The 25,640-nt window shown below is 41.8% G+C and overlaps 1 protein-coding gene across 2 annotated transcripts in view; it reads left to right on the plus strand.

The window, feature by feature from the left end:
• ADAMTS3 (ADAM metallopeptidase with thrombospondin type 1 motif 3) overlaps positions 1–25,640 on the plus strand; it is a 133,595-nt gene that overhangs the window by 70,688 nt on the left and 37,267 nt on the right. For both annotated transcript variants that reach the window (XM_032186726.1, XM_032186725.1), the window contains one exon: positions 24,347–24,546. In XM_032186726.1, coding sequence (XP_032042617.1) covers positions 24,347–24,546 — 200 coding nt within the window. The remainder of the gene's footprint in view (positions 1–24,346; positions 24,547–25,640) is intronic.

Raw genomic sequence — 25,640 nt, forward strand, 5'->3', positions numbered from 1 at the left:
CTCCGCAATCAGTGGCAGAGCTTAAAACCCAATCCAAACTGCCTGAGTCCCAGGTCCTCCAAATTGCACTGCCTTTCTCACTAATGGTTACATCGAATTTCAGCTGGCATAGCTGAGAGCTGATTTTGATATTGTTTTTCAGTTCAGAAATAGAATAATGTTTTTGCTTAGTTGTTTACTGAAGCTTTTTTGTTGTCTTGATTAAACCCAATACCTTGCATGTGCAGATCAGCATGTTTTGTTGGTGCACCCCTTTCCTCTTTTTATGTAGCATTCGAGGAGAATGGCTTCATACACATTTTTGCCATTATTTTGGACACTATCATGGTGTTTGGAAAATAGCTTGGATTTGGAGACATTTGTTAGTCTTGGAATGCTAACTTACAGTGCATTCATGGAAAAAAAGCAGGAACCAGAGTTCAACAGCATTCAGTGATAGTTTATAGTTGGAGCATTTGCTTTATATTTATGCCAGTGGAATTTTGAAAAATGGTTAAACTTCCATGTGGCAAGGAAAAGAGGACTACTATCTGTGATCAACACTTAGATTTTTTTCTTAATTGGTATTTTTTGCAATTATGCCACTTTTACGCATCTGCTACATTGTCTGATTCTGTTGTTTCATCATTTTAAACAGTTTTCTTCTGGCTTTGGTTGTTACTCTTACGTTACTCATGCTGCCATCTTCCTTTGGGGATCTAGTGCAACCGCACTATCAAATCTGAATCCAGAGTAGGGATAAACTTGTTTTTGTGTCAGTAATTGAATCCAAGCTGGAGTCTGGATTTGTGGATGACAGTGCTGAAATTATGTGAATTCTTCAAAACAAAGAGCAGAAATGTCATATGGACCTTTTTAAGTTCATTATCTGCCTTACTCACTCAAGGTAAATATTTTCCAAGATCAAGAATTACCACTTATTAAAGTAACTTTTAAATCAAAACAGAAAAAAATGAGTTTCCTGTAACTTAGAATCTCAGTTCACTTTTAAATCTAACATTGCTCATCACTCCAAATATAGGCCACCTTTATGGTATATGGTTTGACAGTCCATTGCTTGCATCTACGTTAATATGCAACTGCCTGGAAACACAGGAGATTTTTCATATACCAGTCTATTATTTAGAATTTAATTGAAGATTAAAAACTGGGCTAACATTCCCAGAAGAATTCCTAGAGAAGAGTATATGTGTGTGCAAATTAAAAGGCTTTTCTATTTCTGTGTTTCTCTAAACCCTTGTGAAAAAGCGACTGATTGACATCACTGTTAAATGTACTAGGAGAGGCACAACTCTGCTTTTTCTTCCTCAATTTCACTGCTGGACAGTTGAAAAAGAAGCATGCTCTTGTTGGAAGTGACAGTGTAGATACTTGTTAGATGGGATAAAGTGCAAGGCAAGATTCTTGCTTTTGCAGTGGTCTCTGCAAATGCAGTAGGGGACTATGTCTGAGATGGCTCAGAGTCTGGAAAGGCAACGAGGCAGAGCCCGTGTCAGCACTTGGAAGGTGAGGGGCGGGGATGGAATAGTCAGCTGTTGCATTTTGATAGATCAGGTCTCCAAGTTCCAGTATGAGTTGAAAGGTGGAGTGCTCTTAAAAGCAAGTAGTGCTGCTGAATGGGGGAAGAGCTGCCCAGTGAAGTGACTGGTAGTGAGAGTCCTACATCTGTGCTCTGGGCAATTACATCCAACCAGCTGCAGTGTGGGTGTGTGGACCAAGTACCTGATGCTCAAGCTTCTTTTTGGCTATACACAGGTCACTCCTGTGCATATGTGTTCACTGTGTTCACTTTTCTCCTCTGAGCTACTCTGTAATTATCAGCAGTGAATGTCAGCTGCCAGTATCTGCCTAATCAATGTATGTTGTTAGATTTCTCTACACGTCTTCTATTACTTTTACATGTGACACATGGCTTTTTGTCACTTTATGTGTGACACCGTGCTTTACTAACCACAAAATTTATCAGGACTTTTTGCTGTACTGTTAAACATGTCCAATGATGTAACTCAGTTGTGCAAGCTATCAGGATATTTGGCTGTGCAGAAAGAAACTATCCTCTAAATACCTTGTGTTCTCTTCCAACACCTGCTTCAGCTTTCCATAAACCATGCCGTTAATTTCTTTTGGTGCCTCGGATTGTCTTTGTAGCTCGTATTTGTGAAGTATTTCTGCAAGACAAATAATATTTGACTAAGTAGTTTTTCTTTGTAATTTTGTTTAAAAAATATGAAAAGTTACTGATTAACATTAGCTTAAGAGTTCCTTTTATGTATCTAAAACTGGCAAAACGAAGACTAAAAATTCAGCACCAAATTTGACTGTAAAACGTGGTCAAATGTGGACCTCCTGTTCCTGCAAATCAGAGATAATCCTCAGGAGTCTTCACCTTGATATGACTTGGACATCTCAACCAGCCTCATTCAGTTTAGGACTGTTACCAGACCATCTGATAAAGTGAAACGTATATACTTAAGACCAAGACATCATTTCTGTACACTTTGAAACAGCTCTTGTGATGTGTTAGCCATCTTTGTTTCCCTTCTTCACCTCTGCCCACCCCAAGCAGTTTGCACACTGGGGCTTTTTTCTCTGTAGCATTTAGTCATTTGTGGCGAGTTGTCCCTTTTTGTCATATGTCTAGTCAGACTCATTGTATATTCCATGGAAAACTCTTCCTAAATCTTCTCCCATCTCAGGTTATCCATTATTATTATTATTATTGATTTTTTTTTCACTGTCTTTGTTAGCTTTCCACCAGACTGCAGGGCTCATTAAAGCATACTGTACAGGAAATCGAGAGAGGCGCAAGAATGGGACCCTTCTTGCCAAAGAGGGAGAGTTGGCAACTCTCCTTTAATAGGGAAATTCCTTGGCTTCAAAGAACAGCTTCACACAGAGGGAGTGCTATTTAAGAGGTATACAGGGCAAGAAATGTTTCTTAAATGCCATTCCACAAATAAATGGCACTGTGGATACTCACGCATTAGGGTGAGATTCCCTCAATGTTAATTTGAATGTAACTGTTGGAAGGGTATGGTGTTATCCGAGCAGTCTTAAAATCAAACTGCAAGTGTCAGGAGGCAGAAAATCAGTTCTGAGCATAAAAAGTTAACAATGTGTATAGTAATCTCATACAGAATGTGTTTTCAGCATACTTCCCCTTCACTGTTGGACAGCACACGCAGTGCAGAAATGAACTTATCTGAAAAACTGAGTTTAGTTATTGCTTTTTCAAGCAAACGGAGATGGCACTGTCTTTCAGGCCAGAAAGAGATGGAGGTCAGAACGGGAGAATTTATGGCTCTGTGCTATTTTGGATGGGATTGGGTTGGGGGGAAAGAGAAGGGAATGATCAAAATATCCTGTGTGGAAACACTGGGAGTTATATTCATAATACATCTGTGCGAGGTACAGTCAAGGTTGGCTCACTAATAGGAATTTGGTGAGATGGAAAGAAAAAAAAAAAAAGTGCCTCTTTGTGTAAGAATCTATATGAAAAAAGGAAAGTATCGAAGAGTAATGAATCCATAATGAAATAATTTCTGTTCCAGTTGCTGAGGCCATGGTGTTTTGGGCCTTGCAGATTTTTCCCTTCCCTGAAAGGAAACAAGAAGGCTAATGGGGGATTCTCTTCTTTTTGTAAACCAGTTTTGTAGTATTACAATCAAAATTAAAATTCATAAGCTGCCTATTTGCTCTTTCCTTACTGACCATACTGGGACATCAGTATGTATGTAACGTCAAACTGTATGCTTTTTGTAAGTATAGCACTGTTGGGTCGCAGTGTATATAATTATAGCCATAGTTGGGCAGGAGAGGTTCTGCTTCATTAGGAATTGTGAGATCGACAACTGGCTTCTAATTCAGGAGAGCTCCCTCCCCTTTTTAGCCCTTCCAGTTTTCAAGTTTTCTCTTACAGAGAATTAATCTCTTGGGGAGGCTTTGATTGACGTGCCATGGTTTCACAAAATCTGCATTAGTGTGTATGTGTGACATTGGATGTTAGTTTGTAATGAAGAATCAGAACTTTCCAAAAGCCAGAAAGGCTATCTGGAATATACATATAATCCCCCACCTCATATATTTTTTACCAAATCAAACCTTACAGTTGCTGTTGAAAAATGATTCAGTCTAAATCATTCCAGACAGTTCTTGTGTACAAGTTACATAAAAATAAAAATAATAATAAAAAAAGTATTTCAGCTTGACATAGGGGTTGGTGGGCAAATGAAACCATCCTCAAAATCTCCATTTTGTACACCTTAATATCTAAACATTATATTCTAACATATCTCTATATATGTATTGTGTATACAGGTGTGTGTGTGTATTAGATGGTGCTGTTTAAGAAAGATAACTTCCTTTATGTAGTTTCTTTGTTACGATGCGATGATGATGTGCAGCACTTACTAGAAGATAAGATGGTTCAGATGTTGAAATGCACCACTTTGTATCTTAGGTAGCCCCTGTGTGTTTTGATCTGTCATCCAAACACATCAGGAGTCTTTACATGGAAGTTACCAGGCTGTCAAGTAGATCCACAGCCTTTAACATTTGCCAAAATCAGGGTTTGCTGGGGACTTTAAAACAGAAATTGCCACGCTCCAGCTGCTGCTGGGAACCCTTTGCCAAGATCATCCCCAGTTGCAATCTGTTGTAATCTGCTGGGGTACATGCTTGGAGCAAACAGCTTTGTGTCCCTTCAGCAACCTGTCACGCATACAAACCTTTATCTAAATGCTGGCTTCTGATGCTGTCTGGCAGTTGGTTGCTAGCAGTGGAGGAACCTTGCCTTGGACTTCAGCTGGTATCACTGCAGGTGCATGGGCTGGTGGAAAGGCCAGACTCCAGAAAACAGCTGTTGGGCTTTGTAATGTCAGAAGGCTGGAATCCACTTAGTGACAACTGAACAATTCAGGACAATTATGCTTTCAGCTACATTAACAAGTAACTAGGTAGTAAGGCACTGGAAGGAAATGACCCATTGTTGAACACTGGAGTAATTCGTGACTCATGGTATCATCAGAAAGGTGTTTGAAGTTCTCTTTGTTTTGGTAATACGGGCCCATAATATTCTCCCACATTCTTTTCCAGTCGTACACTCAGTTATTCCTTTTATCCAACTGAATACTGTGAATTCCTGTCTTCTGTCTCCTTTAAATGTTTATCTCTGCATAAGCCATCTAACAGCTGAGTCTGCCCATTATGTTCACCTCCTTGGCTTTTGGCTGCACTAAAGCGTGCTTGGAGTCATGAAGTGAGTGCTGTTCCCTGAAATGTCCTCTGGAAAAACGCTCTGTCGTGGGGCTGTGATTGGTAAAGCAGTGGCACATCTAGCTTCGGGAGATGAGGTTCATTGCTGAGGCAGGAAGTGCCCATCTGTGACCTGGAGTTTCCCAGCAAGGCACACGAAGTGGTGTCTCAACACTTTTTATAGAATTAACTGAAAAGCAAGGAAAAAGGGACAAAGATTGAACAGGAGAGATATTGAATAAAGCCCTATAATGCACTTCCCATGCCATTGTTTTATAGTTTGTCAAATGGATGTTACCGCTTTTTCTTGCCTTTCCTGTCTTTTTAATAAATTAGCGACTAAGTATGATTAGCAGTTTTTATCTGTAGCAGAAATGCTTTAGCATTTTAACTTTGTCTCCTTAGTTGTTATTGTATCTTGCTTTTAGAATAACTTTTTCATTCACCATGACTTGAATGCAACAGTTAAAAGCACTGTTTGCAACATTTACCTGAGTGTAACTTTAAGCCCTGGTCAAGTTGCATTTTAAAATAAGAATGCAAGAAGGTGTGAAGCCAACCCACAGTGCTTGCTTAATGCTCCTGTGGTCCATATTACCATAAATTATGAGAAAATCTTTTTCAGTATTTAGGTTCAATATTTTGTCCTTTCAGCTCCTCAGATTTAGCTGAATGTTTTTCTCATTCTTATTTTTCTTAAGAGTAAACAGTTTCTCTTAGAATTGAAGCTGAATCCTTTTCATCGATTTCACTAGCACAAGAACGAAGTCTAAATCTGAAGTGTGATGAAAGTGGAAAATTATTGGTCAAACATGGTATTTTTTCCTAATCTGTGGTATGATTACCTCCTACACTGCTGGATAACCATGTAGGCTGTCTGCATGGATATCACGTATTCGACCTCATTTTTAATATGATATCACTTCTGCTAGTGCCGATTTGTTAAAAAGCCAACATTAAATATATCTTCTGAAACAAAATATGAAGTATAATAATACACAGCGACACTCATTTATTCTGACCAAGACCTTACATGTATGACCTAATCTACCCAAGCTACCCTTGCAGACAAATCAGCCTTTCTGTAAGAAAGAAAGATGAGTGTCATGTCTGTGTGTCTGGGTCAGTATCAGCTGATGCCTGGATATGGTCTGAAGAAAAATTTGCAGCCCTCCATCTGTTGTAGCCACATCAGAAGAGATACTGAGGATGTTGAAGAATAATTTTCCTTTTTATACCTGTAAAGAGGTTCCTTTAGTTCAAAAGGGAAACAGGCCTAGCTATTCCTTCTATAGCTGTTGTGCGGACACATGAATATGCAGGAGCTAAGAAGAACTTATTTTGATCCCGGTAAGTTGAGAAATCTTTCATTTCTTTATTTGCGAAGCTTCTAGCTTTGGCATTTTGACAGAGCTTCATCTCTTCTCTCTTCCACTTCTCATTCTCATTCAGACTTCAGGTGTTTCATTGCATCAAACTGAAGGTCTACTACAGCCAGTGTCCTCCAACTGCATTGCCCAGGCTTCATAGCTCTATCTGTACAGGTGGATAAGGGATCAGGGAAAGGTTGCTATTGCAGCAGAGCAGAGAATGCTCAGCACTTGCAGGTCATTTCTTAAAACCTTGTGGTGTGAGTGGTTTGTTTGGACTCAGAGGTTCAAGAGAACTTCACAGAATCACAGAATCACAGAATTTTCTAGGTTGGAAGAGACCTCAAGGTCATCGAGTCCAACCTCTGACCTAACGCTAACAGTCCCCACTAAACCATTTCCCTAAGCTCTACAACTTAGAGCAGTGCAAGTTACTGAGAAATGTGTTTGTCTCTTATACAGAAAAAAAAAAAAAGAAAAAGTATATTCTGGGTTTTCCAGTGTGTTGCCGTGTGAAATGTTCTTGTACTTCAGCATTTTTGAAGTAGCAGGTTACCGTGCCCCACCTTTTCACAACTGACATTTTTTCCTTGGATTTTTATGATGTGTTTTCACTGTTGGTAATTGCATTAATGGAAAAGCTTAGCTGCATCATCTTCAGCTTTTCACAGCTCTCCTCTCCAGCTGGATAGAAATTTTGGCTCAGTCCGTGTTAGTAAGGCATAGCCATGGAGCTCTTCTATTGAAGCATTTTAGTGAGGGAATCATTCCTTCTGCTTCTCTGTAGGCAAGAGAGTACAAAAGCTGTCCTGGAAAATGACACAGACTTTTTCCTGAGCTGATGAGAGAGCTTTCCCCTTGCAAGGGGCAAACTGACAGGCTTCCATTACAATGACTTTATGTAATTTAGGAAGCTGGTCATGGCACAGATTCTGAGCTATTTACTTTCAGGTAGACCATTCAATTGCACGTTGGTGGCATATACAAGGCCCTCTAGTTAGTTACCAAGCTCAGCACCTTCCATGAGAGTAATTTGTCTATTTACTGCTTCCCTGCTTTTGGCAAGGCGCTCCTCCCCATTCCAAAGAAGGCCCTATCAAATGGAGCTGATGTCTTGCTGTTCTGTCTGGCCACTGTAGCAGGCTTTGCAGACTTTCAGAGGCTTAAGGCAGATAAAGAGATGATTAGAATTTAATTGTTGTTGACAGTAGACAGTGAGCTTCTCAGTCCAGATAATGACTGTGGTTGGGAGTACAGATGAGCACAGGCCACGCCAGGCTCCTGTTACACATTTACTGTTGCAATAACAGGTTCCACATGTTTAGAAGCAAATTCCTTTCAAAGCATTTCAAACTAAGCAACTGTATATAAATACATCACTCGCTTCATCGAAGCGAAATGAACAACCAAAGCAGTTAGATGTCCAACAAAAGGGAAGATGTAAGAGCCCCATTAATGAGGGAAAATGATACATAAGGAAAAATCATGAAGAAAGTCTATTCCAAGAAGAATTGTGTTAGGCTTTTATGACTAAGGAATCGGTTGGCTTGTTTTTCTGATTTTTGCTTTTCCCCTTTTCATGCCACCTGCAGCTATCTATTTATAAATAGGATTTACTGCTTTTTTGATTCTTGTTTTAACCTGATGGCAAAATTTTTCTATTATTGCTGCCTTCTGTCACATAAGAGGTTTAGAACTGCCACTGCCTGTAGTGACCTTGGAAGTGATCAGTGGGAGGTCTAAAGCAGCAGTGACGATCAGTCCTCATAGGGCTACCTCGTGTCCTTTCATGGATGTGTCAGGTTAGCCTCAACAGTGAGTTGAGTTTACAAGAAAATCGAACATTCCATGGTTGAAATAAAAGAGAATAAATGTCATTTTGACTTAAGCAACGTCGAATAATAAATAAGCAGTTCTTACTGCTTCAGAGAGGTTACAGCTCATCCAGAAAGTCCTCTCATGTCCCCTGATCTGTCCTGATTCAAGTCTTCAGTTTCATTTCTTGCTCTGAGGTCATTTGTGCAAGTTAAATATATTAGCTGCCAGCTCCGCTAGGCAATGCCAACAGCCTGCCTGCCATAGTCCAGTGTGCACTGAATGTCTACTCAAAATGACACCAAAGTTTGACTAGCAAAACTACATATATATTTTCCTTACCTCATTCTCTGATGAAGGAAACTAAAATGAACTACTGTTTCCTCTCCTAGGGATAATTGCTGTGGGATTTGTGGGTGGATAAATCTCTTCTTTAGTCAGAGCTTCTTTTTTGGAGAGCAGGAGTTTGTTGCTAAGCTTTTAAATGGGGAAGCTACTTTTCTGGAAGGTGACTGGAGGGATCCTGCTATTCCTTCAGGAAGATGGGAGAACCTTTCTCCATTAGCAGTTTGTTCTGTCGCTGTTGACTCTGTGCCCAGGCACTGTAGCTCTACTTCTCTTTCAGGTTATCATGATGGGCAAGCAGAATACACTTTCTGTGTGGGTACAAAACAATTAAAAATTACTGTTAGTCCAATTAATGTTTTAACAACCTGGTCAAAATACAGCTGTTACTTCAAATACAGTAACAATCCTACTACCATGTGCAATTCAAATTACCCAATTATTTAAAAAATGCAGCTAAAACTAATACATGGAAGCCTGCAAACATCTGCCCCCTTTTTTGCTGGTTTTCTCCCCCTTGCTGTGTTTCGCTGCTCTGAGTTGCAGTGGTGTGAGCTCCTTACTTGGAGGCCTCTGCTGCTGATGGTGGATTTTTTTTCCTTGTTGGTCATGGGCCCTCTTGATGTCACTGATACAGGTTGTCAAGCAGTCTGCCTCTAACTCTTTGGTACAGGTCTGCAGATATCGTTATCCCATGATCACTTCGATTTGTTAGCTTTTTTCTATATATAGAATAAGTCTTTATAGTAACAGTGAAGGGGGAAGTTGAAGCTAAAACAATTTATCCATTAATCATCAGGCTATTTGGATAGCTTTAATGTCGCCATTAGACAAACCAGGCAGCAGTCATCTGTTGATGGGCAGTGCGTTGTCACAGCTAAAACCAAGCTAAAAATAAGGTCAAGAGCAGATGAGCCAGGGCAAGGCCAGACAAGTCCTGAGGTCCGTGTTAAGCTAATGCAGAGCTGTGATCTCGTGTTAGTGCTGGCAAGGCAAGGTGCTAATGTATTCCCTAGGCCACAGGGCTATACAGAAAGTAGGCTGTGGATTTTTAGCTTTACTTCTCCTCTTTGCTGAGGTAGTGGATGTGGAGAGTGTCTTTACTGTGCTCTTAAGCATCTGATTGCCAAAGCAGAAGCCAACGGTCCTTGAGCAAAGACTGGCAGCATGTTCACATTGAGCTCAGTTTGATTCTGAGACTTATGCGGCATTTTTTTAACAGCATTTTGCTAAACCCTGAGGTATCTGAGTAGACTTGTATTTCACATCCCAGTGCACCTGTGGCACTTTATTTTTTATTTTTTTGCAAGTCGGAGAGCCTGCATAGTGCCGTGTGTGTGTGTCTTTGTGGTATTTTCTAACAGCAGATTCAGAGTGGTGACAGCTGTTTTTACTTAAAGCTGTAAAATGTATTGAAGGAGTTTCCAGCATGCGTAAATACCAAAACAGTTTATATCATGTCAGGACTATGGAAGGAAGGCCTTTTGAGAAATGATCTCATAGGCATTCTTTGGTGCAGATCTGGCACATGCTATGGACCTCATTCTTTTCTAAAAACAACTCCTGTCTTTCAAGTTGGCATGCCTCAGAAGTATGCCTCCTGCTTGCTTTACATGAACCAGACTCACTCTGGCTCTGCAAGCTAAAGGCTACAGGTTTATTCCATAACTTTTACATCCAATTATTTACGATAGCACTGTGCCTGCCAGCACCCCTCACCCACAAATGTTTTCTAGCTGCTTCTTATCTTAGTATGATTGTAAGTGCTACAGCCTCACAATGACATTTGCATTTCTAGCAACACTTCTTTTATGCTTTCTAAGTCCCATGGCATAGCAAGTTCACAGATGAATCTAAAATTGCTTTCACCAGGAATCATCTGAACACAGAACTGTTGCAATGTTAGCATATCAAGCGTAAGCTCGCTCTAGCAAACTCACACCATCCGGTTCTAGAGTACTCACTACTGGAGAAAGTTCTTCTTTTGATTTTGGTATTACCAGTTTCTGGTCACAGGACAGAAAACAAACAGTTAAAAATTGACTCAAACTGAGACATACTTAATTATAGCTTCCTTAATCCCATTTAATTTCTAGCTTTGTTTTGTGTATATTTGCTGTCAGGTAAGGATAACCTACATTTCTAGCAAACCCTTGTGCCAAGTAGGGAGTTGATGACAAGAAAATTAGGGGGTAAAATTCTAGCAGATTGCATTGGAAGATGTATCCCAAGCTGGCTCTAAACAAATTCAAATATATACAGAATTTGGTGGTTCTGCATGGCCTCCTAAGTGTGCTGCTGGCATCAATCTGTCAAGTAAACAAGTGCTAAGAAACATTTTCACTGATGGTATGATTCCTGTTGTGTCAGGGCAATGCTGACTCTGCAGAGCTTACAAGGAATATAGTGCAGGAAATCTTCCTTCCTTCCTGGAATTCTGAAACTAGATTTACTAAGGTACCAAAGAAGCAAGTATTTTATGGAGTCAGTCAGCACTTTCATTTCCGTTTCTCTTTGAAGTCTAACAATAAAGTAAGATGATAATTTGTGTTTGTGGCCCATTGAGCTCATGCAGTTAATGAATAATTCTGCAACCCAGAGATTCAGACCTGCCTTTAATTCCCATTTGTTTGTAATTCTCTGATCCATTGTCACTCTAAGGATCCCACTGAAGAGGGTATAAACAGAGCTGGTGCTCCAAGGGGCAGCTCACTTAGTCATCAGAGGAAGTTGGAAGATAACCAGAATGAATATGAATTCACAGGATTTTTTTCTCTTTTTTCCTTAGTTCCTCACTGTGGTTAATGTACTGTGCAAGTGGAGTTGTGTATGAACCTATTAGCTGCTATTTTTATTTCAGAGGATAGTTCATCAGACTAGGGTCACCATTAGCTTGGAAGTGTAAGCAGTCGTCCTGTAGGCTGGGAGGTCTTTCTTCCATTTTGTTGATGTTTCTTTCTCCGAGACTTCCCCTAGGCTCTCCTCACTCCTAAGAGCTCTAAATTACCTATCACTCCATTTTTGTTAAGAAATGCCCTAGCATCTTTCTCCTCTGCTAATGGTCCACAAATGCCAATTCCATTTCCTGTCATGCAATCTGAAGATCTGAGTATTATCAAACTCAGAACAATTGTTTCCAGCATGTACTCTTGAATGAGTACTCATGTTGCTTCTGTTTCAAAAAGCTTGCTGTCAGGATTTTTCAGTTCTGCTAGCTTGCTTTACAAGATGTGACATCTATCAACAAACCTTGCTTGTCACATTGTTAGATGCTCACTTTGATACATACAAGGTGTATAACATACAGTAGAAAGAACAGCTGATGCGTGGTCATTTCTTTAATTTTGCTTTCCTCTGCCTTCATTTTCTTGGCATCTTGTTGGCAATGTTACTGAGTTTTTCTTCTTAATTCTTTAACTCCTAAATATCTTCAGTTAATATTTAAGCACTGTATTATTTAGTCTGTAAAGTGATACCTATGGTTTTGTAGGTTTTTGGTATTTTCAGGCTATTTTTGTGTTTGTGCTGTGTGACCAGCTTTTTATTTTCACCATCCCTTTGGATACCCTCATATGAAGATTATCTTATGTAAATATATTTCCAGTACCTCTTGGCTCTGTTAGGCTTTGGGATGCAAATAAATTCGCATTCTTTTTAAGAGATAAGTATTTTGTAATTTGTATTTTTTGTATTTGCCTTTCCCTGGGTTTTTACTTCACTTTTGAATTTAATATAATTTCAGTCAAAAAGTAGCCAAAAAGCCTGGAGGAATTATGTGTTTAAAGATTCTGGGCTATATTTACTATAGGGCCGCAGCTCTCACCTGCTGATTTTTGTGCAAAGATCTTTACACTTATCACAGTGCAGACAATAAGACCGTGACCGTTGCAAGTTGAGCATTTCAAGCCATTTTTTTTAATTGAAAAGGTTCTCACCTTGGTGGTCCCACAGGAGCTCTGTTTTCTTCACTATCCTCTACGTCTTGGTGCCTCTCAGACTTGGTCTGTCATTCATGCACAAATCGACCTCCGATGAAGAAAAATCCCATTGCTCTTCTAAGACTTTTCAGCACCTGTCTCTCTTCCCAGCCATGTCTAACGTGGTGCTGACAGCAGCTCTGAAAAGCAGGAAACAGTGGAAATCTCACCCATGTACCTTCTTAGCCTGATGATCTGAGAGTGCCTGGCAATTATGACCATTTCATGTTTATTTGGGTAGGACTTAAAAAAGCCAGATAAATACCTAGCTCCCACTGCAACTTGTTTTAGATGCCTTTGAACACCTGCCTGAACAGTACTATTCAGAATTGACTGAACGTGGTATGAGCTTCCCATTGGTTTTGTTGGGTGGTTGACAGAGCAGCACAACTGGGAGTCACATCCAGGTAATTTTCAGATAGCTTGCTTTTCTACTAGGCCCATCGGTCTTTTTCCAACAAATTTACAGAAGTCTTCAGAGAAGAGGAGGAATGACTTGTGCTTTGTTCTGCATTGTTGTTTTTTTTTTTTTTTAATGTTCGAGCAATGATTATGTCTCCCTTAAGAAAAAGGTTAAATCTGGTTCTCTCTGCTCCGTACCTCCGCACTATGTTTCTGCAGTAATAGAACTGCTTTTGTTTAAGTGTTATCAAAATTTAATCGACAGTATTTATTGTGACATAACATAGAGGGACACCCTGCAGGGTGTCCATTAGCTTCTAGAAGCACATACGCTACCATGTAGTTCTTTTGTCTGGCTTGCTTGGTAATACTTGTTGCAGATACAAACTCTCGCTTTAGCTGAGCCCCCCAAAAACAAACAAGCAAAAGTTTTGGCAACAATTAAGCAGTGAAGAGTAGCAACAAACTTGCACACACATTCCAAAAAGACAATAACAAAATTAAGGAACTGTCTCTCTGTCAAGTTTGCAAGTCCCAGTGTTTGCGTTTTGTGTGGGAAGGGGGGTTCAGGGCAGTGATGCTTACAGATGGGCTCTTTGCATGTGAAAAGAATGGTTGTGATATTGTTAGAAAGTCATTCTAACTCTTCTAGAGTAATAGGTGATTTCATGCAACTCTTCAAAAAAAGGTAAGGGAGCGTGGTTAACTTGATAGAACTTTTTTTGAAGGACCTAATAAATCAAAGCACACAACTTTCAGCACATCCCAGAATCTCATGAGAACATCCTGCCATAATATTTTCCACATGACAATCTGGGTGGTTTCTTTTGCAAGCACTGATCCCTATTAAATGGAGTATACCAGCAGTGCCACAAAAAATAAAATAATTTTTACATAGTTCGTGGGGAAATAAGTTAGAAATCATAATCATTTTGGAACCAGCATTTGCCCAAGTGACGATTCTTTTGTTCCCTGGCTTTTCAAAAGGCAAACTTCAAGATAAGCCTTAACAAGCAGAAAAATCATGGGCTTTCATAGATTGACTGAAGTGCATATATTGTTATAAATTGTTATAAATAAGCAGCCTGCTGTTTCTCATGGTAATTATTTGGTAAACTTTCTGCAGAAGCCAGCTGGTATTCTTGTATTCCCAGATGAGCCATCACCTCCTGGTATCTCTTGTTCCCTGTCTAAAGCATCAGGTTTTGGAAGGTACCAACATCCTAGATTTTTCTGTAGAGGTAGTTGGTAGGGAACAAACCAAGTAGTCAGCAAAGTGTGTTTTGCAACTGTTAAAAATCCACTGTAATACTTGAAATTCTTCTAAATCAGACTGAGTTTCACTGGTGCATTTAAATGGGAGCTGAGCTTTTGTATAAACCAAGTTGCTGAAGACAATCTGTTGTATATGCAGCATAGCTGAAATCTAGATAAAATCTCAGTCTTTAATAGGTTTGAAGCTACTGAATAACTTTTTCATGACAACTTTTTTATGTCTTGAAGGCACTCGTGTCTGAGTGCTGTATAGACCCCTGGAAAAAGACAACTGATGTGTAAATAATTGGAAATAACATTAGGTACAGGGGTTATATATATGGAAGATGTCTCAGAAATGGGTAACAAAAGAACAAGAGGCAAGAAGCACAAGCTGGAACACAGGAAATCAGAGTAGATATTAGGAAAAAATTGTTCCCTGGGAGGGTGGTTCCCTGGATCAGGGCCCAGAGAGGTGCTGGAACCTCCATCCACCAAGAGTTTCAAAACTGCCTGGATGAGTCTCTGGGCAGCCTGCTGGAACTGTGAATTTGTCCCTGCTTTGAGCAACAGGCTGGACGGAGTGGCCTCCAGAGGGCCTTTCCAACCTGAGCTTTTCAATCATCAGATCTCCCTCTTACTGACCTCGCTCTAAGATCAAGATGGTGAAAGGTTATCTTCAGCTTGTTTCTTCAGTGATCAAGCCCTGGTTTTACCTTTGTTTGTTTGTTTGTTTTTGACATGTTGGTCAAAGATACTGAAGGCCTTCCCTCAAAGTCAGCCAGAAGCTGTAGCTGTTTTTGTCCTGCCTGCAGACGCACCGAAGTTCAACAGAGAAAAATAATGCACTTGACTAAGCTCTGTAGCAGCCTGAAAGATTCGAGCATTGAGACAGGGAAAAAGGGTCAGAGAAAAAATTAAGTGTGAATGCCTGTCTCCACCCTGCTAGCAAAGGTTTTGAGAGCTGAAGGAAATACAGAGTTTCAAGAAACTCTAACTAGGGGAGAAAGCAATCATGCAAATATTAAGGGCTGTTGTCCAGCCCTTAACAAGTAGAAAAATGTGCAATGGCTACTTAATGCAACTTTAGAAATGATATTATGAGTTGGCCTGGTTTCCTTTCTTTGAAAATAGCATAATGAATGGATGGTTTTTTGTTGTTGCTGTTGCTACAGAATACAGCTGTCTTGGGGGACATTTTATGTGTTAACACACCTGTTAAGAAGGGATATACATTGATCCCAATTTGTTCCAAACTGATTTCTTATTATTTTCATTATGAATTTGTGGAGCCTCCTATACTCTGCTGCCAAGTGTATTTTCAGGAAAAGGTAAATTAGACAAGTGAGTGCTTGCTTCTCCTAAATTTGTCAGTAGGTTGTAATATTTTGGCAAAAAGAAATTCAAACTTATGGCTGACTCCATGACATCGTCCTGCTCCTAGAGTCTAAATGTGTGGCCCACATACCTGCTGTGCAGCAGTGGGTGTGGGGACACAATGGGAGCTCACACACTGGCCTTACACACAATTTTACCAGTGTGCCCTGACGTACAGCTCTCCTCCTCTGGCACCACTGCTGGGCCTTCACCAAACTCAGAAGAACCTCACTGAGATGTTTGCAGGACCCCGATCTCTCCGTTGCATCTTCACTCATACTTCCTTTCTCTCCTTAGATCTCATCTATGTTGATCACTGTTTTCATGCTTAGGATCCTCACTGAAATGCAATTCTTTCTTCTCTGCTCATTCTCTTTTCCTTTTAAAAGCACTGCTATTAATACTAAGCATTAAACCTATGCCTAAATGGTGTAGGTCACTGTTAAGTTATGACAGTCTTGCCCACTCAGTCTGACCATGTCCAGCTCAAGCTTTCTTTCTCTTGCCTCAGCTAGCTGAGGTCTCTAGTACTGGTTCAAAATGAGTGAAGTGTTGGTATGTCACACTCAGCTCAACTTCACCAAGCGAAATGTGTGTGATTCCAGCTGTGTCTTGTTGTTCCTTAAACAAGTATATATAAGGAACGTATGTACACAGATACGTAAAAGAAATGCTGCTGATTTCAGTGGCATTGCCAGGCAGTGCAAGTATCATAGAATTCAGCCCACATATTTTAAAGTATAAAATAATATTGTAAGAACCTTCCATTTGAAAAACTCTTCGGGTTCTCTTTAGGTATAGAGAGGTTTGACTGATAACAGCATTCATTAAATTGGACTTGGGCAGATCACAGCTTTAATTAATATAGTAGGGACACAGCTATAGTTTCACTCTTCTAAGTTATGCTCTAGGAAAAAGTGAACAGATTCTTTCTGTGACCCAGAATATATGTTATTTTCAATATGGGAGAGCATTCAGGAGGGGTACAATTGTGCCTGACTTGACGTAGGTGTTTATGTTAAGTGTTCGGTGTTTCTGAAAGAGGATCTGGAAGGGAGGCAGACTTCATTGGTCTGCAAAGGAGTTGTCTTTTTGAACACACCCATCTGGGATCAAAGAGAGGCTCTGTAGATATATGTGTGCTTGACAGAAACTTACCTTCTGATTCCAGCAGCATGGTTCCAAGTCTCTAGAGGTGGCACAAGGCGAGGCTAGCAGCCGCGGTTTTCAATAAAATGCGATGACAAAGCATGTGGGGGTGATTCCCTTCTGGTGTGTTCTTGTTCCATTTCCACTACTTCATTCGCTACATCCACAGAACTCCTCCTGCCTTTTCTTGGCAGAGAAACCCCAGCTGGACTGGAGAAAGATGTCATTCTTTGCTCTCCTCATTTTTGCTGCATGATGCATGGTAGACAGGCTTTGATGTGTCCTGTGGAAAAAATAAAATAAAATAAAAATACACACCTGCACATGTGCATACAATCTTGTATGTTTTGTCTTGCTACCCAAATGTTTACATAACCATTTCACTTGGTGAAAGAGCATGGACTAATCTTTTCCTGACAGGTAAAGTCATGAAGTAAAAGATGCAGGTGACTAGCAGAATAAAAAAAGGAAGAGATAATGAACCAGCTAATTCCAGAATGAGATTAGGAAGGATTAGTCTGTCTAGCACAAATCTGCAAACAAACAGACTAGTTTCCTCTGTGCGTAACAAAGAATTGCCATCCAGCAACAGCCCTGCCTCCTCAGTGTGCTAGACAATGCATTCAAAGCTGCCCGGTAGGCTTTGTAGATTAACCTGCAGAGGACCTTTGTCTTCAAATGATTAATCTAAATAACTCATTTCAGTAAGAATTGCTGTGATCTCTTCCCACTCCCCGCTCATCGTAATAAGGGGGGTTATTTCTCCCACTTCACTGTGTCTGAATTACCTGCTCTGTGCTCTGGAAGAGTTTTGTTAGGAAAGATTTATTTCTGCGTTAGCTGTTGACAGCAGCTCCTAAGGGCAGGTGGTGGGGGGGGGGCGGGGGGTCCAAAGGCACTCCCCTAGCACTTGGCTAGCAAATCTACTGGGCTATGCTACGTGTTAACTGTTTTATCTCAATGCCAAAACCACCCCTGGTTAGATCTATGCAGATGATGTGCTCCCTGCAGTGTAGATATCTTTTGTGTTTGTGGAGAAGGGGTTAGAAAGGAAAAAGGTGGTTGTGTTTGCTATTTATTGCAGTACTGATGGGGGCTCTGTGAAAGCTTTGCTGAGCCACAGACAACAATCTTGTTTCTGCATTAATCAAGATTTGTGCAAGAAGCCTTCAGGCTGAACTCTGCCCTTGGATTGCCAGTACTTGTTAGTACCTACAGAAAGAACTGAATGGAGAATGCTGAGGTCTTCCCTGGCTGTAGCAATCATACTGCAGAGTAAACGGCTCTATTAACATTTTTCCATAACGTTTCCTCCTCCTGAAGCTTTCATAATGACATTTACATCAAAATTTTTCAAAGAACTGTGAATCAGAGGGGCTGTGGCCTTCTAAAAAAGTCACCTTTCCAATGTAGGGAAGCTCTCAGTAATACTGAGAGGAGATAAAAGATGGTTTTCACTAAAACTTTACTGCAAACACAGGTTTTGGCTTTGTCACGGGTCTCATTTGGCACAATGCAATGCACAGACCAAATGTGAATAACTTGGACAACCTTTCTGCTTTCTGTAGAGCAGATCAGACACAAAAATGTAATGTGTTTGTCTGCGTCCACCTGCCTGGGAGGTTCCAAATTACATGCGTATGTTTTGTATTTCTAAGAATAACAGTGCCGTCTCCTGAACAGGACATATCTGAGGACACTTTCTGTGCTGCTCACAAAGGATGTCTAGTGACCCTCCTTCCCTTTGTGTCTGCTATAGCTTTTTAGAATTAGCCAGAATGAATGATCCAATTACGGTAAAACACTTCCTGTTGATTGGGGTATTTCAAACAGTCTTCAGTCCCACGCAAAGCTTCACCAAGTCTGAGAGCTCTTTTAAAATTTCCACAAGTGCACTAGTACTCAGCTGAATCATGAATAACAGAGTAGATTTAATGAGCGGGTTATGGGAACACAGGCATCTTCTCACTTCGTGCTGTCGCCCTCATGTGTCATGCCATCATCCTATTTGCCTTTACAGTCTCTACAGTGTTTGGCAACAGATGCAGGTTGCAGCATTTGTAAACAGGGCTATCCTTAGTATGTATAAACTGGGTTTTTATCTGGTTGTTTAACTCTTAAGTCACTGGAGTGCTAGACTAGAATCATAGAATCATAGAATCATAGAATATCCTGAGTTGGAAGGGACCCTTAAGGATCATCAAGTCCAACTCTCGACACCGCACAGGTCTACCCAAAAGTTCAGACCATGTGCCTAAGTTCACAGTCCAATCTCTTCTTAAATTCAGACAGGCTCGGTGCAGTGACCACTTCCCTGGGGAGCCTGTTCCAGTGTGCAACCACCCTCTCTGTGAAGAACCCCCTCCTGACGTCCAGCCTAAATTTCCCCTGCCTCAGCTTAACCCCGTTCCCGCGGGTCCTGTCACTAGTGTTAATGGAGAAAAGGTCTCCTGCCTCTTGACAACCCCTTACGAGGAAGTTGTAGACTGCGATGAGGTCTCCCCTCAGCCTCCTCTTCTCCAGGCTGAACAGGCCCAGTGACCTCAGCCGTTCCTCGTACGTCTTCCCCTCAAGGCCTTTCACCATCTTCGTAGCCCTCCTCTGGACACTTTCCAACAGTTTCATGTCCTTTTTATACTGTGGTGCCCAGAACTGCACACAGTACTCGAGGTGAGGCCGCACCAGCGCAGAGTAGAGCGGGACAATCACCTCCCTTGACCTACTAGCGATGCCGTGCTTGATGCACCCCAGGATACGATTGGCCCTCCTGGCTGCCAGGGCACACTGCTGGCTCATATTCAACTTGCTGTCTATCACGACCCCCAGATCCCTCTCTTCTAGGCTGCTCTCCAGCGTCTCATCGGCCAGTCTGTACGTGCAGCCAGGGTTTCCCCGTCCCAGGTGCAGGACCCGGCACTTGCTCTTATTGAACTTCATGCGGTTGGTGATCGCCCAGCTCTCCAACCTGTCCAGATCCCTCTGTAAGGCCTTTACGCCCTCACTTGAGTCCACAACTCCTCCAAGTTTGGTGTCATCAGCAAACTTGCTCAAAATACCCTCTATTCCTACATCCAGATCATTTATAAAAATATTGAAAAGTACCGGCCCTAAAATGGAGCCTTGAGGGACCCCACTGGTGACCGCCCGCCAGCCTGACGCAGCCCCATTTACCATAACCCTTTGGGCCCTGCCCGTTAGCCAATTGCTCACCCATCGTATGATGTTTTTATTTAGCTCTATGGTGGACATTTTGTCCAGTAGGATCCTATGGGAAACCGTGTCAAAAGCCTTGCTGAAGTCCAAAAAAATCACATCAGCTGGTTTCCCTTGGTCCACCATACGGGTGATCTTATCATAAAAGGAAATCAGGTTAGTTAGGCAGGACCTACCCTTCACAAACCCATGCTGGCTGGGACCAATAACCGCTTTGTCCCCCAGGTGCGCCTCAATGAGTCCAAGAACCAACTTCTCCATGATTTTACCAGGCACTGACGTGAGACTGACAGGCCTGTAATTGCTAGGGTCTTCTTTCTGACCCTTCTTGAAAATTGGCACAACATTTGCCAGCTTCCAGTCTACTGGGACCTCTCCAAATTCCCAGGATCGTTGAAAAATAATTGATAGAGGTTCCGCAATGACATCCGCCAGCTCTTTCAGCACCCGGGGATGAATCCCATCCGGACCCATGGACTTGTAGGGATCCAGGTGGAGTAGCAAATCCCGCACACGTTCAGGGTCAGTTGGGAGTTTGTCATCCCCACCGTCCCGGTCCTCCAGCTCAGGGGACCCTGGGTCCCGAAGCCCATCATCGGCATTGAAGACAGAGGCAAAGAAGGCGTTAAGCGTCTCTGCTTTGCCTACGTCATCGTCTGTGAGGAAACCTTCCCTATCAAGGAGCGGCCCTATGTTTTCTTTAGTTCTCCTTTTTCCATTTACATATCTAAAAAAACCCTTTTTATTTTCTCTCACAGACACAGCCAGCTTCAACTCTAGCTGTGCTTTGGCCACTCGAACTTTCTCCCTACAAACACGAACAGCATCCCTGTATTCTTTCCATGACGCCTGGCCCTCCTTCCAGTAGCGAAACACTCTCTGTTTCCGCCTAATCTCCATTAGAATGTTCCTGGTCAGCCACGCCGGCCTCCTGCCCCGCCTGCCTGACTTGCGATATTTTGGAATTGCCTTATCTTGTGCTTCTAGGAGGCATCGCTTAAAGAGTGACCAGCACTGGTGGACATCGAGGCCTTCAAGAGCAGTTTCCCAGGGGACCTTACTGACTAGTTCCCTGAGCAGCCTGAAGTCCGCTTTCCCCATATCTAGGGATGAGGTTTTGGTGGCACTTTTCCTTCTGTCACCATAAATTTTGAACTCAACCACTTCATGGTCGCTACGACCGAGGCGGCCACCAATCACCACATCTCCCACCAGACCCTCTCTGTTTTCTAGCAACAGGTCTAGGAGGGCACCTTTCCTAGTTGGCTCCGTTAGCACCTGTACCAAGAAGTTATCATCTAGGTGCTTCATGAACCTCCTGGACTTGCTCGTGTCAGCCGTGTGGCACTCCCAGTTAACGTCCGGCAAGTTGAAGTCCCCCATAAGGACAAGGGGAGTTAATCTCGAGGCCTCTCTTAGTTCTGTAAAGAATAATTTATCGGCGCTATTGTCCTGGCCAGGCGGTCTGTAATAGACTCCCACAACGACATCCCCTTTATTCGTTCGTCCCGACTATGGAAACTAGGCAAACGAGAGAACAGATAAATCACTTTTACTAGCCGGGGTTTTTCAGAGAGGGTACAGCACTTTAAAGTGAGCATGTTCAGGGAGATGACTTATGAAATCAGTGAACCATAGAATATCCCAAGCTGCAAGGAACCCACAAGGATCATTGATTCCAGCTCCTGGCTCCATGCAGGACCACCCAAAAATCAGACCATGTGTTTGAGAGTGTTGTCGAAATGCTTTTTGAACTCCAGCAGGCTCGGTGCTGTGACCAATTCCCTGGGGAGCCTGTTCCAACGCCCGACCACCCTCTCAGTGAAGAATCTTTTCCAGCCTTGCTTCCCAGCACAGATGTGAGGAATGGCAGCTCAGAGGATGAGGCTAATTAATTATTGGCTGATAAGTAGCTCAGATCAGCTTTAAAGCTGGCAGTTGTTGTGCTTCGTTAGCAGTTCTCTGTTAAGGAGTACTGGACAACCGAGCGTCAGGAGTAGTAGACAAAAAGTTAAAAACCAGTTAGCACCAGAAAAAAATGTAGAGAGTGTGGGTACTGCTTGATATCCAGAAAAGCCCTGGTGCATTTCATGGAAAATGCTGCATGCCAGGGTGAGTGAAATGGTGTTTGTTGGTTGGTTGTTTTTACCACAGCCCAGTTAGAGGGAGACTGGGGTCTTCAATACAAAGAAGTATGCAAGTTGCATTTTAGGGGGCAGGAGGCTCAGTGCTTCAAAACGTGTCTGGTACTTTTTTTTCCCCCAAATCTGGACCAAAAAAGGTCAATAGATTTCTTCCTAGAGTGAGTTTATTTTTTCTTGCTTTGTTAGGATTGCACATGAAAAAATTCTCTGGATACGTATATGGAAAATGTTGGCATATTAAGTGTACCTTCTGTGTGCACCAAGTAGCTCCATGTTAGAGTGTAGGGGGGGAGAAATCCTTTCTGGCTCCTCCTGCCCACTCACACGTACACAAAAAAGAGATTCTCCTCTTTCTTTGAACCACAAAACCACCTATTTAGTAAGGGAAGTGACAGCCAAACCCAAGGTGCTGCACAGCGCAGATAGTTGGTTCTTTCTGAAGTGATCTCAAGCTATTCCATTCATGCTGCGGGTGTAGTGATATGATGACATTGCTGGTATATTTCCGTTGGACACTGCGCTCCACAGCTTTGCCAGCTGCAGCAATTTTTAGAATTGGAGCTTGTCTATGAATTTCCCACTTGTGTGCTATCACAGGGTTTGCATTCTTGAGTGTGTGAGGACTTGTGGTTGAATTGTAAAGCTGTTTGCAGACCCGGTCTCTCACCCACAGTGACGGGCTAAGCTTCTGAAAACAACTGGGGACAACCTTGCTATTTGATGTGGGGTTTGGGGAGAGTTATTTATGTGTTGCTGTGAACCACTGTGGTACCTGGGAGGGAGAGGCTGCCCAGCTAATTGAGCTGGCTGTTGAATCTGCTCAGGATGAATTACAAATTTCATCGTGGCCACCCAGCACATTTTGCAACATTGGCCCTGGTCCAGCTGTCCTTCCATGAGCAAAACCTGCATGCAGTTTACTGGGAGCCTTGCTGGAAAGCGTGTGAAGATCTACTTCACATACTTGCAACCTTGCCTTTCATCAGCTCCAGTGTAGAGAAATAGGGCTTGAAAGCTGTGCCATCATTTGGGGAAATGCCCCCTTCTGATACAAGTCAGTGTTAGTGGACAGCAAAACCTTCTTCTCCTTTCAGTGTTTTTGAAGCTAGTTGCTTTTGCAGGGTTCATAAAGCTGGAAGATCTCTGTGTGTTTAAGGGCTGGATTGTCTGTTTCTCCTGAATGGAAGACCTGGGGGAACAGTGATGCTCTCTGACTCTGTCGCAGAGCCAGAGACTCAAGAATAATGCAACTCCTAGTGAGGACTGCAGTATTTAGCTAAAGATTTGCAATGCAAGATGTTCCAAACAGACATCTTTATTGTTGTTTATTGCCTAGAGCCTGTTGATGTGTTGGCTTGGTTTTTGGAAGAATTAAGCAGCCTACAGCTGTGACTTTTTCCTGACAAAAATCCATGATAATGTTTTGCTGTATTGTGCTGAGGGGAAGAAATAGCTTTTGAGTCTTCAGATACAAGAAACTAAATATATCCCCTTAAAAGCCAATTCAAAATTATTCTTCTTAACTCTGCCCATTGATCCACGTCTTCAAGGGATTCTTCTTATATTCACAGGATAGGATTTTCAAACATCTATTTTTTAAAACACTATTAGAAAGAAAAAAAAAAGAAAAAAGAAAAAAAAAAAGATAAATTCTTGCTTAGATGTTTGAGGGATTGGGTGTGAGGACGCTAAGGCCACAAGTTAAGTATTGCACAGGCACTCTGTAACACATGCCTGATGTGTTGCAGAAAAGGAAGGGAGAAATTCTGGGTTAGGAAGTAAAGCATGTGGTCTAACTTGTACTTAAGGATGGTTTTTATGCTGGAAATGAACTGTGCAGTAAATTATAGAACCATATGGTGATTGATATTTTTCATTGTGTCTCTGATGATTTCCCCTACCTGTAAGCACCTAGAATAATCTCTCCTCTTCCATCTTCCTGATCTATTTTTCCAAAGTGGTGACTGTAGAGGCAAGGATGTTATACGGGGGGATGTTTCTGAAGTGGAATTGGAGTAGATGTTTATATCTTGCTATTTCATTGTAGAGTCTCTTCTTGGGGGCCTTGGAGACCTGAGTTCCCTGTACAGCAGTGTAGAGCAGCAACTGAATGAAACCCTGAGACGACGCAGGCATGCAGGAGATGACGACTACAACATTGAGGTGCTGCTAGGTGTGGACGACTCTGTCGTCCGGTTCCATGGCAAAGAACATGTTCAAAACTACCTCCTCACCCTCATGAACATAGTGAGTATCTTCCACAGTGCTGCACTGTTTGTTTTGAAATGTTAAAGGCTTTTTAAAATTCTTGCAGGAATATCCAGGAGACCATGCTTGATACCTATATAAAGATGATAAATTTGTCTGCTCTTGGATTTGCTTCTTTCTTCTCAAGATGCTCATCAGTTTTCTAGGGCACATTCTAGGATAATTCCAAGAATTTGTCAACTTTGACCCTCAGTGAAAGCAGAGTCCTTTGTACATCTTACAGAGTCACACGGAATAATTCCACTAACCCATACACTTAAACCACGACAACTCAAGGTGTGCAAACAGACTCTCTTTAAGCTAAAGCTTGATGAGTTCTGTGAGACTTATTAGTATGTATCCTTTTAACATGTAATGTGCTGTGTCACATTCTCCTTCCTTCATAAAATTTGATTATACAGAACTAAAGAGGGCAGGTACTAACAGTTCTGTTGATGCTTTTGGCAGAAGAGGTTTGGTTAAAAAAAAGGAGGGTCATTTAAGAACAGAAACATGCCCATATCCTCTCCCAAACCTCAAGTCCAAACAGAAAAATGTCTGTTTCGTTGGATGATGGCAGATATTGTCCCATACATGAGGCATAGAATTGCCACTCCCAATAAAAGGTTTTGGTTGATAGATGCCCTCTGGGTGATGTGAGCTCATACTGGCCAAAATTCTCTGTGTTTTTGAGTGCACTTGGAAGGAGTTCATGATAGTGATTAAACTGGTACGCTCTTGGCTTCTACAAGCTTAGTTAACTCCTGTGTTAGTTGTGTTATAAACACAGCAATGATATCTAGCAGGCAGTCATCATCACAAGACAGCTTCTATTCTCACACTCTTTCTCTGCTCCTTGGCTAAACAAGAGGGTGTGAATATTCTCTAGCACATGAGCCACGTCCGCTGCCATTTAGGAACTCCAGATAGCAAGATGTTTATTCTGTAAATTAGATTTTCTGGGAGCAGGCCAAGCAGACATGTCAGGAGTGTTCAGTGCTCCTGAGTATTTTATTTTCATTCTTACTGCCCAAGCAGAGGAAAGCGAGAGAACTAGGGCAGTGACACCATGCGTTTGGGCTCCATTTCTTCAG

Source organism: Aythya fuligula, chromosome 4 (genome assembly GCF_009819795.1).
Source record: "Aythya fuligula isolate bAytFul2 chromosome 4, bAytFul2.pri, whole genome shotgun sequence".
In the NCBI taxonomy this organism is placed as follows: Eukaryota; Metazoa; Chordata; class Aves; order Anseriformes; family Anatidae; genus Aythya; species Aythya fuligula.